Source organism: Dromaius novaehollandiae, chromosome 2 (assembly GCF_036370855.1).
Source record: "Dromaius novaehollandiae isolate bDroNov1 chromosome 2, bDroNov1.hap1, whole genome shotgun sequence".
Classification (NCBI taxonomy): Eukaryota; Metazoa; Chordata; class Aves; order Casuariiformes; family Dromaiidae; genus Dromaius; species Dromaius novaehollandiae.
In genome coordinates this window covers 18,116,536-18,128,807 of record NC_088099.1, presented here as the reverse complement: position 1 = coordinate 18,128,807, position 12,272 = coordinate 18,116,536, and the positions used below count along the sequence as shown (strand labels likewise).

General features: G+C 38.4%; 1 protein-coding gene across 4 annotated transcripts in view; it reads left to right on the top strand.

Annotated features, from left to right (window-relative positions):
- WAC (WW domain containing adaptor with coiled-coil) overlaps positions 1-4,567 on the top strand; it is a 64,978-nt gene extending 60,411 nt beyond the window's left edge. For all 4 annotated transcript variants that reach the window (XM_026101646.2, XM_026101645.2, XM_026101644.2 and 1 more), the window contains exons 13-14: positions 197-324; positions 3,111-4,567. In XM_026101646.2, coding sequence (XP_025957431.1) covers positions 197-324; positions 3,111-3,180 — 198 coding nt within the window. In that variant the 3' untranslated portion in view covers positions 3,181-4,567. The remainder of the gene's footprint in view (positions 1-196; positions 325-3,110) is intronic.
- Positions 4,568-12,272: the final 7,705 nt, after the last annotated feature.

The following is a 12,272-nucleotide window of genomic DNA, read 5'->3' as shown; positions in this document are numbered from 1 at the left end:
CATTGCTGTCCACTTCTATGATTCTAAATGAGCTATTTTAGAGAATTTAATGCATTTGCTATTTAATATTCCCTTTTAAAGTTAGAGTGCTTTGCTCTTTCAAGACATACTCAAGATGTACAGCAATCCTCTGGCTATAGCCAGCTGTTTCTAATGCATGATTCAAAATTCTGCCTTTTAAATTTAATTATTGCAGGCATCAAGATTACGTGAGGAAGCCCATAACATGGGAAGTGTTCATATGTCAGAAATTTGTACTGAATTAAAGAATTTAAGATCTTTAGTTCGAGTATGTGAAATTCAAGCAACTTTGCGTGAGCAAAGGTAAGTGTGTGCTCTGTGTTTATTTTCAAAATGGTAGTTCTCAAGGTGGTATTACACTTCCCATTCTGGTATTGTTCTGCATGAGGTTTATTTACTGATGACTTCAATACAAGTATGCTAATGCTTACCAGGTATGAAAGCTACCTTCCCTGTGTACAGTTTACCTGTTTCCCACACAGATACTTCTTGACAGTCTCCAGTGAATAGAACCAGGTACGCAACATGAGTATGTATTTTCACTTACATGGATAGAAAAGAAGTATCTTTCCAGTTACATTAGCATGTTAGGAAAAACCGAGCAACTCACAATTGTTTAGTATATCTAAAGTATATGTCCATACATGATGCATAGATCACATAGGTACACATCTACACAGTTCACGCTGGTCTTAAATGCTATGGTTTGTATGAGAACCATTTATTACATCGAAACCAGAACAAATTTGAAGAGTTCTTGTTGATATCACAAGCTAAGAAAAAAATTGTGTTTGTTATTTGGGTAGGAGGCATCTGAGAAGATCTTGGAGTTCTTCAGTGAGACAACGATTATGGCAAAGTACACTTCTGCTTTTTAAATCAGTTAATAAAGGGTGTCTTGTGTATTGCTTCAGCAGTACGCAACCGCGTTATTAAAGACTATTGTAATAAGATTGAAAAGCTTAAACCTTATAATACATGATGAAACTTTTCACCAATACTTTGATGCTGAGTCTACTTCCATATTCACTTTCCTTTTTGAATGATTTCATCTTGCCTATTAAGTCATGCTATGTTTGTTGAATACAGTGATTCTCATTTACTATCTTAAGCTGTTTAAATAGAGCTGTACACTATTTAAACAGCTGCTAATTGTATCTCGGAAGCTGTTGCTTTTTGGCAGTTGGCAAAACAATCCTTGTAGTCAGAAGGTGGCTGTTAAACACTTGTAAATGTTTTGTGATAAAGGATCTAAAGTGTCAGCTCTCTCCAAAATTTTATTCCATAACTTAATTACATAAATTACAGGATTTAATGAACAGCTTAGTTTCCTACATATGAAATGAAACCTACTAAGGTTTAATTTCAGTCTCCGAAGGCATATTTGATCTGCAGTAACATGTCAGATGTCATTGTTCAGCTAGCTAAATAGCCCTTTTTCTTGTACATTGTGTGTCTTTAAGCCATCAATGGGCAAGGATTGTTATGACTTTGAATCTGTGATGACATGCATCATATATTTTTTGCTGCCATCCCAAAGACATGGAATATATGGTATAGGCAGCAAGCTGGAATGGGAGGGGGAAAGGAACTTTTGCAAATAGTGGGATTATCAAAGCCAGTAAACTTAAATGATGATATAATCTCTGTACTCTTCAGGGAAGAGAACTATTTAAATTTGTTCTAAGAAGCAGCCTTGTATCTGGGCAAAGCAAGTGTACTGCTTTAACCCTTACTGACAATATGTGAAATGGCACTCTTCATTGACTGGTGTTTCATACACTTATATGTTTTGATTTTATTATGTTTTTCAGTGTGTCTGTTCAGAGCATTTTCACTTACCTTTCAATAGAATATTAATTTTTAACTGAACTGGTCACATATTTGAAAAACATTTTACAAAAATTTGCTGACATGCATGCTTTCTCTGAATCTCAGAATATTTGTGTAATGTTTTAGCTTTTCCTTAGCATTTCCTTAATTCATTCACATGCTTGCATTGCACTTCAGCATAGTGAAAAGTTGCTACAAAACTATCATTAAAAATTTTTGGAAACAGGGACTAAACCAAATGTTCATTAATTGCAATAGTCGTTTATGTCAGATCAGTAGAATAAGAAAAAATTTATAAGGGAAAGCTGGCAGTACAGTTTATTTCCTAGTGAGCTGTAGTGACAGCTTTTTTCCTTAGATGTCTTTTTATCTTCTATTCAAACATTTTAAGATTCGAGTTTACTGTAACTAGAGACTACATATAAAATATTTTTTTTTTAATTGCACCAACCACAGAACGAAATATCAGGAAGAAGTGTTAGGCCTACAAGAAAACTTGGTAGTTCAGAAGTTCTTGAATAAGTTACACAGAGTCCTAAACGCATTCAATATGCATTGCTGAACTAAACTAATATAGGTTGAGGCAGGTTATGGTGGGTCTTGATGATTATTTTAGGGAAGCAAGAGCATGTGTAGCTCTTCTGCCTGCACAATTATCCAGATCTACTGGAGTATAAAATCCTCCAGAACATGGGGAGGAAATAAACAGAAGGATGGGAAGACGATGGCTTGTGCTTCTGGCAGTACTCGCCTCTGAGAATAGGCACATTAAGATGGGTTTGGTTTTGTGCTCTTGTCCTCTATAAATTTGCTGAACTGCTGAGGATGTTGGGATTGGGGACAGAGGAACAGTATATTTGGTAAAAACTTGAGTGCTTTGGGTTATTGCATACTTTGCTGGGGAAAACTGTGCGACACAGGCATAATACCTTTTTGTAGAATACTTGGTTTCTGAACATATTCTTCCAATGCGTCCCACTTTTGCTTGAATCTAAGTTCAGGTAGGCTTAAACATCATTGTGTATCGGTCATAATGAAATACAGCAACTTGAAATTCACATACACAGAGCTGTGCCCCTGCATATGTTGTACACAGGTGATTTAACAGATTAGGAGTTCATTTAAAGTATTTTAAGTTTATTAATAGAACTAAGGAGCTTGGCATCTTTTACTGAAATTGTAGAGATAAGTTGTGTAGATACTTAAGTATCTGTATGTAATGGAAATGTTTACACTAATTTATTTTTTTCTTGCAGGATACTATTTTTGAGACAACAAATTAAAGAACTTGAAAAGCTAAAGAATCAGAATTCCTTCATGGTGTGAAAAGTTGTAAACAATTGCACATGGTTTTGAGTACAGGAACTGTTAAACTGATGCCCAGTCTTAACACTTTTGAGCTGCATTTGAGTAGACTTTGGACCGTTGAGCTGGGCAGAAAAAAAAGATGACATGGGGAAGGGGACAGGAGGGAGTCAAATTCAGGGGAAAGATACAAGAATGATTTGTAAAACCCTTGAAATGTAGATTTCTTGTAGATGTATTCTTCACGTTGTAAATATGTTTTGTAGAGTGAAGCCATGGGAAGCCATGTGTATCAGAGCTTAGACATCCAAAACTAATCAATGCTGAGGTGGCTAAATACCTAGCCTTTTACATGTAAACCTGTCTGCAAAATTAGCTTTCTTTTTTTTTAGTTAATTTATCATTCAGAAATCTTGCATTTCCTAAAATTCAATGCAAGCGCCAGGCGATCTGTGTCTAAGGCTGCAACAATTTGGGTAATGTACAAAATATCATGAAACAACTGTTTCCACACTTGCACCGAATCAAGAGCAGTGCTTCTCCATTTCTGTTTTACAGAGAAATGTTTTTCATTTTCTGTGTTCCATTTCCCCGTGAAATCCGAAATCTGATTTTATCAGTTTTTTAATGCTTCTAATTTTCTCTTTTCTTAAGGCACTGTTGCTATGGCACTTTTTCTATAATCTTTTCATTCCTGTGTACAGTAGCTTAAAATTGCAGTGATTGAGCATAACCCACTTGTTTGTATAAATTATTGAAACGTATTTCCATTTGCACCCTGTAAGAATGGACTTATAGTACTGCTGGGCATGTGTGCTGAAAGTACATTACTTGCTCAAATATAAGGAAATAGCCCAATGAACATGTTAACATGGTTGTGGGAGGGGAAAGAGGATTAAAAAAAAAGCTAGTCAGATGTGAATTGTATCTGTTGTAATAAACATGTTAAAACAAAGAAACACTGGTTTTCATTTCCTTTGGTCAACACATTAAAATTTGGTCTGTTTGGGGACTCTTTATTAGAACTGTTCTTGTTGAACATTTTTGTACTTAAATAATTCCTCAAGGGAGGTTTTGTTTAAAACTTGTAAACAGGAAATTGTGTATAAAATATTTAATGAAATATAAAATTCAACAAGGATGATTTAAGACACCTCCCCAACAGTTGTCATATGTTAATTCCTGGTTTACCTGTCTTGCTATTATGACATTTCATTTCGAAGGATGTTTGTGTTGTAGCTAACTGTTTAAGTCTGGTGCTGACTGCTGTTCTTAACCATCACAAAACGCTGAATTTGTGTAATTGGAGCAACCCACCGTTTGAAAATGGTGGAAGAGCTCAGCTTTGTATATTGTTTCCTAAAGTATATTAAAAATAAAAAAGAAACTATTGCTACTACAAAATAAACTTGGCTTTTTCTTTGCTTAAAAACAACAAAAAAGTGATGGCACTGCTAGCTCAGTATTTGCAGAGGTGTATACATTACAATAGTTCGATTAAGTAAAATTATTTTATAGGTGATGGATTAAAAAATGAACTAAATGGTAAAGGTATTGACATGTGATGCTACGTGTTTTGTTCCTACAAAGTACTGTCTTTCAGCACCAGAAATACTACTTGGTTTTTTTTTCTTTTCCCTTTTGACTTTTTTGCCTTATGTTGAGTGGGCTCAGACTGATTTTTAAACCAATTTTTAATCACTGGAAGCTGAGTATTGTTTCCTAACAAGACATAGCAGATGGACTAAGTTGAAATACCTTAACTGAGCAGATGTGGGGGTGGGGGGGGTAGGTAGAAAATGGAAATATCTGTTTTTAGCTAGAGGAGAATGGAAAAAAATCCTGACTTTTCTGAAATGCTTTAAAATACAGTAGAACAGTTAGCAAGCCTCAACTGTAAGAGCAGGCATTTCTGCTTACGCTTAAAGTTTGGCCTTGTTCATCTTTGACTTTATAATTCTTCCCATAGTTTTGTCTCAGCAATAATGATGGTTGTAGAACGGACACAAGGTTTTCTGGCAAAATTATTTCTTTTGACCCATCCCTGACTGAAGCTAGGCGTTTTGTGTTGGGAAAAATTGATCCAGGTTTTTATCTTTCCGCTATAGCAGTGTAAATGTTGTTTTGTGTGTTAATGAATCACAGTCTTCACCAATGTATTGAAGTATAGAAAGTAAAATTGTAGTGCCAGCTTGCTCTTGAATCTTGTAAATATCTCTAAAATACGCACCTAGATGGCTTTGATTACAAATAGTGCCATTGCTCATGTTTGAGGTGCTGTCTGAGATCATGGCTGTATTGCTTCTGAGTTCATGGTGTTTTAGCTATGGCTATAAATCAGGACAGATGAATCTGTAATTGTTGCTCACTTTTTAATCTCTTTTGTGTGTGTGGTGTTTCATATCATGTAAATGTTTGGTTTTGCTCAGAAGCCAGGAATAGAATAACTTTGAATGAATTTTAACATACATTGTTTCTGCCTCTTTAGACAGCCAAGGAAAAGTGACACAAGACTTTGAGAAACAGAACCTAACATTGTATTTCTAGTAATGTTCATTTTCTTGGGGTTGCCCAAGCATAGGAAAAGAGTATGTGAAACAGATTAATGTATAGGTGATCTGTGGTTGTCTGCAGTTCTGGCATCTTGCATTTTAGTTACTTGCTGCGACAGAGATTGCTTCTCTTTTAATATGCTGGGCCTATTCTCCATGAGCTGACTTTGTTCCTTTCTGATTCAAATATCAGGCTCTGTAACATCCTGTATCAGTGAACCTCACATGTTAATTTTGTATTTCTTGAAAATTTTTTTGGATTATTTTTTAAACCACCGGCCTGAATGAATTCATGCATGCTTAGTTGCTGCCTGTTGAGCTTACTATTCGTAGTTTTATAGAACAGTCTCTTTTCCAGCCTGTTTTGTTGATCAAAATATGACAAGTAATATATATATATTTTATACATACACACTTGCACTCTTTGGTTATGTCCTTCCTTAACTAATACAATAAAGAGTACTTCTTTGTCAGCATTAAACGGCATGCAAAGCTTGCTGACTTTTGTATTTGATTATCGTGTAACAGCTTTCTTTTTTCCCCCTTCACACCCTTCAGATGCCTACAGCACTTGTCAGTTCAGGAACACCAACTTGCCAGACTGAAACTTCGACTAGCATCAGACTGTTGGGGAAGAGGACTGCAGACTCTGCTTTAAAGTGCATGGCCACTAAACGGCAGTGACTGGGTTAATGGCCTCCAAAATGAGTGCACTAACATATAGTGCAATTTTAGCCTTACTGTGTGATCTGGAGGCTCTCCTGAGTGACAGGCAGGAACCGGCCCTGTGCATATTGCTTGAGGAGAGAAAGCAGGCTTTTACTGCTTCCTCCCAAATCTCTGTCTGAAGCTGGAGAGCAAAGAAATGAGCGGATTCGCTAAGACCCGTTACTAGATTTCCAGTTCATCATTTATTATCTGTCCTGAAACTGATGCTATCTTTTCAAATACAGTTCACATTTTTTAGTGAACAGAGCTTTTTTGGATCATTCTAAGCCTGCAAGTCAAATCAAATGAATTTCTGGGGCAAAATTTGTTTTCTTCCTAGGCAGGTGTTCAGAAAGTGTTTATGGGAGTTGTGGGATGTGTTTTCCATATTAATTCCTTTAATATGGTTGGTCAAAGAGAACTGTTGTAGAAGTGATAAAAGAATCATTAAATATGTAGTATGTTGCTCTTGGTTTTTGTGTTATGCATTTGCTAAACTACTATTTATTATAACAGAGACTTAAGAATTACTTCAAGGGACAGGCTCAGTCATATTGCAGGTCATGCTATTAAGATAATGTTTTATCATCTGTAGTGGCATACTCAAGAAACTCTGGTAGAAGAGGGACTTAATAGTAAAACCACATGACTGAGCCAGGGGGCTGCTATGGTAGATGCTTTTAGAGCTGCACCATGTGTTTTTCATTACTGTTCACGCCTTCTGGTATCTTTGAAGATCTGTGTATTTTCCCCAGTGGCCTTGACTTCCAGATACCAAGGTTTACTGTGCCTTTCCCTGCATAGAAAATACTCTACAGCAATGTAGTGTCCTCTGCTTTTCAGACATGATTTATGAATTGTATGTCTTTTGGTAGGAGAGTCTTCTATTTTGGTGGACGCTGGTGTTGTCTTCAGTGTTGCAGTTAAAACACATTCAAAGGGGGTATGGTTCATTTGCCTGACCTTCAAATTGAGAGCAAAGAGTGTTAAAAGCATTCCCATTCATTTTTAAGGAGGAATCTGGGGTATACCTGGAATCTTATTACGGGAGTTTCCCCAAAGATACTTAAGAAAATACTGGGAATGTGTGCCAGCTAGGTAAGTCTGTGGGTCAAAGGAGACCATATCTTATCACCTCCTCTGTTTCATTCCAGTGTCACCTTGCCTGTGATGATACTTGCAGGGGCTTGTTGGAGCAGAGTTCTTTATTGCTGGGAGTTTGGCTGCAGTCGCCAGCATCGCGCATTCGACTGAATGAAAGGAGTGATGTACCCTAACTCTGTCGCTGTGTTTTGAGGTTACTGAGGAGTCAGCTGCACATATGGGACACTTGCTTACTCTAACCCTAAATTAATATTTGATTGTTGCATATTTATAGTTAAATCTCAAGTCCATTCTTGGAGGTAGGAGCTGGAAGTTTTTGTGGATACTTCATTCCTACAGCTGTCTCTAGGATAATTTTTTGTCCTCACAAAAACACTGATAGATTTTGGCAGGAGGTTTTCACTTTGTTCTCGATACAGCCTCAGTCCTTCAGCGTCGCAGATGCTTTAAAAGATAGCTTGATTGTTTTCAGCAAAAGAAAGTAAAACACCGTTTTGTGCTGGAAACTCTTCTGTAATTCTAATTTGGTTGGTTTAGAGTAAGGCAACACCAGAATTTTCAGGATAGTAGTGTATGAAAATTCATGAGAGAGAACTAAGTTTGTACATGCTCACTGTCTCCTTTTATCAACAGCAGAGTGCTCATATACTGTACCTATTTTATTTATTGTTACTATTTTTTTCATCAATTACAGGTTGCTATTTCCAAGAAGGGCTCTTTGTGGTGTTGGAGAAGGAATTGTTACTTGCCAGATGCTATTCTGTTTCCTTCCATGATCAGATGGAACAGTGAATCCTTACCTGAATTCACTGTCCTTGGACATCTCAGTTTCTCCTGTCTGGGAAAACTTGCCTTGGGTGCCAGAAGGAACCATGCTAGCTCATATACAGATGTAAGATGATTATGAGGCAATTCCAGGTGTTTTAAGAATACTGGCTTCACTTTTGAATGTTTCCTGCAGAGGAATACTCTGAGCCAAGGTATCATCTCACTGGTATTAGCACTGTTCTTAAGTAGTAATTTATCTGCTGATAAATAATGTGTTTTTTAGAATCTGAGCTTTTAACATAGGAAAAATTTGTTTCTATGCTCAGCCTAACCTTGCTTCTTTGGTAGTTATCTTTTGCAGTTAAAGTAGTCAACCAAAAGCTTTCATTTGCAGGTAAGATCCACATATATATTGACTTCTTTTTAAAGAAAACCATTTTCAGCTGTGATGTAGTTTTGAGTTCCGGTTATATGGCACTGTTGTCACATCGATCTTTAAGTTCCTTTGTCTTTTTGGCCTCATACAACAGATGTTGAAAGATTGAGTCTTTCTGACCAGCTCTATTCTCCAAACCTCCTTGGATGCCGCTGATGCTGCTACTGTGTTAATTCAGCAGAAATTGTTCCTGGAAGACACTCCTCATTACAAATTTCTGGGTTTCCCAACCAAGGATTTTGACTAAAGATCCCATCTGAAGGAAAAAACTGACTTAGATTTTGTATCAATTAGAGTTCTAGCTGGCTAAGGACCTGAAAGTCATGAAGAACAACTGTCCTCCCTAATAAAGCCACTAACATACCTGTTCTAGCACTTTTCCTAAGGGATGAAATGTCAAGTTTTGTCTCCAAGTGGAACTAGTAACATTCTGATAGGTTTTGTCAGAGTATCCCAGTAAAGCCCTGTCTGGGTTTTTCTGGTCCACATGGCTGTTTGTACTGCATGGCTCCATATACCAGGCCTCATGGACCAGGTATAGATACGGCTTGAACAGCCTTGTCTTCCCAGCACTCATTTGATGCATGTGACAGTATTTGTCCCATATTACCTTTTTGCCGCCTTCCATTAGTCACAGATACCACAGAACATTTGCAAACGGATGCTCTTCGCATCCGTGTCCAGCACAGTGCTCATGAATGAGTCCCTTTTTGGTGTTGGACCCCACTGCACTGGTTTGGAGGTTAGGGGATTTGGGCTCAGTGAACGAAATTTGCATGTTAAATTACTGAAGCTCAGACTGGTTCATTATGCTCGTCTTCCCTTTTTACTGTATGTTACAAGACACTTCATCCAATTAATTGTGGCTAGTACTCTATCATCTATGCCAATAACCAAAATGGTGTGAAGTCCCTTATATTGATTTTCTTTCTTTCTTCCCCCCAAGTTTCTAAAGCTGGCACTATTAACATGTCACCTTTCAGAGCTCTGAATAGCTCGAACAACTTATTCTCTGGTCTGGCCAGGCGGACTTGCTCTCAAGATCTCATGTGCCGCTTCATCCAGAAACCTGTGATTCGATCTTTTGTCAGTGTAGTTGGGATGCTGTCGGAGTTCGACTGGAATTCCTGTTTTTCTGCTAGGTGCGTCTTTGTTAGCAGCAGAAAGCTTGTGTTCTGGGAAGAGTTATTTGGCAAAGTGACGGAAATGTGTGGCAGATGGTGCTCCAGACCATGCCTGCCTGGGCTGCCCGGTGGAACCAGGGGCTCTGGTGTCTGCTCATCTGTCCAGGTTCATTTAGCTGCTGCTCCGCATCCTCAGAGTAAAGGCTTTTTCTTTTTTCCCACGTTTTGAAAGCTTTAATCAAACTTCTACTTCCTGTCAGGGATTCAGTTCCACAAGAAGACTTCATTCTTTTTATAATGGGAAAGCTATAAAACTACTTACAACATGTTCCTTTCTTCCCTTGCTAAATAAAACAGCCTTTCTGCTTGCAGTAACATTTGCCAGGAGAAGCCTGGATATAACTGATCCTCTTGATACTGTTCTCTTTTTAGGTTAAAAATTCTCAGAGCTCATCTCTTACCTAGGGTGATACCAGAATTTCAGTTAATTCAAAAAATTAATTTGCTGCATATTTTGTTCTGTCTTCTGCTGATATGTGTCCATCTGAACAGTTAGACTGTGTATGTGTGTGTAGGTATATATGTATGTACGTGTGTGTGTGTGTTTGTGGAGTGTGTATATCTATCATGCATATACTGGCAGGAAAAGATCCCTAAGGAGGAGTGCTCTTGTTTGATTCCCAGACTGCTTCATCACAGGAATTGCCTGCGGAGGGTGAGGTTTCACGGTATGGGAGAGCTTATCTAACACACCTGGTTCCCTGCAACACAGGGCAGACCCATGCTTATCCCTCCTTACTCTGGGTTCTGTGTTCCTGCCGATACCCTTTTGCCAGCACTGAAGCAGTTCAGGGAGCAAAGCTCCAGCAGAAAACACTGGTAAATGTGTGTGTTGAGCTCACAAGCTGAGAGGCCTCGCCAAGGGGCCAGGCAAGGGCAGGGTGCAGAGGGGAGCTCGCAGTAACTTTTGGCAGCAGTAAGCTGTTTTGTCAAATCATTTGTCATGCAAACTTTGTGCTTTGTGCAGTGCTCCTTTAGTTGAGGCAGGACTTCTGCTTCAAGCGTGTGGTCAGGGTGCCCGCTGACGTGCTTCTGCTGGAACTGCATGGGATGCTGCTGCACCCGGGATTGCCGTCCTTCAGCCTTTGTTTCTCTGGGAGCTCCAAAGCCCTCTTTTAAATAGGTACAGCTTGTAATAGCCACAGAGTGAATGTATGTGCAGGCAGGCACTCAAATGATAAAGAGGAGTTTCTCTTAAAACTCAGATGCGTGGGCAGGAGGAGGGCTCAGGGCATGGAGGATGAAAAATAACAAGTGGCTAATTGTGCCTGTGAATCAGTGCTGTGGAGGCATGTGCACACGGTGTATTTTGACCAACTGCAGTAAGTAAATCTCTGTAATGTTGAAAGTTTGTTGTATGCCATGCACCACAGATGGGATTGGCTTAAAGCTGCAGTAGGTGTAATATGGACATGGTCTTCTGAAGCTTGAAAGCAGGTATGCTCTTCTCTGAAGAAAGTATAAAAATTACATTAAATATTTAGTTGTATTGGGTAGTTAGTTGAGAGCTTAATCTTTTACTCAGATTTATTACTTTTAGGTAAATGTTTAACAGGTAGGTAGGAGAATTTTATCACAATAAAAAAGTAATTGATCCATAATATACAATTAATAAAGATGTTTGAAAGACTCTTTGGTTGTGACTTATGCTAACAGTGCATTTTAATATGTTTAGGATATGAATGGAGGAGTGCCTTAAAGGAGATTAATTTAATGTTACCAAGAGACACTGTTTCCAGCATTGAACCTGCCTTGAACACTCTCCTCATATGTTTGATCCTGTCCCCAAACTTTGGGTGCTAGTTCTCCCTCACCGATTAAAAACATACCTGCTTCTTCATAATTTACTACTTGATGCAAAATGTTGGTTAAAAGTCTGTTTCGTCTTCCATTAATTCACAGTCTTGTAAGAACTGTTCTTGTGCTGTATGTGTGATCCCGAAGCTTAGGTGACCCTTGCCACGCTAGACCTCACCACAACTACTGTCTTCTAGGTATAAAACTTCTGTAGCTGCACCACGTGGTATTGCCCCATTAAAGAACATGGGGTGGGTGGGGGAAGTTATTTCAGTCGCAGTTCAAAAGAGTGACTAAGTTTGAAGCTTAGTCTAGTTTTTTTTCTGCTGATGCACATCTCAAACCCTGAGAGCCTTTTGCATAGGCTGTGTTGTGCTAGTTGAATATTGCTGCTGCTGTTTCATGTTACTGTGTTAAGTTTATCCTTGATAGAGATACATATCTTTACATACAGAACCATTAAGAGATACTTCCTTGTGAGTGCCTAAGCTATAGATTTGCATTATAAGGAGGGTGCTGAAAGCAGTAGCTCCTGTGGCTTTTGAGAGAGGCTAGACAAAATGC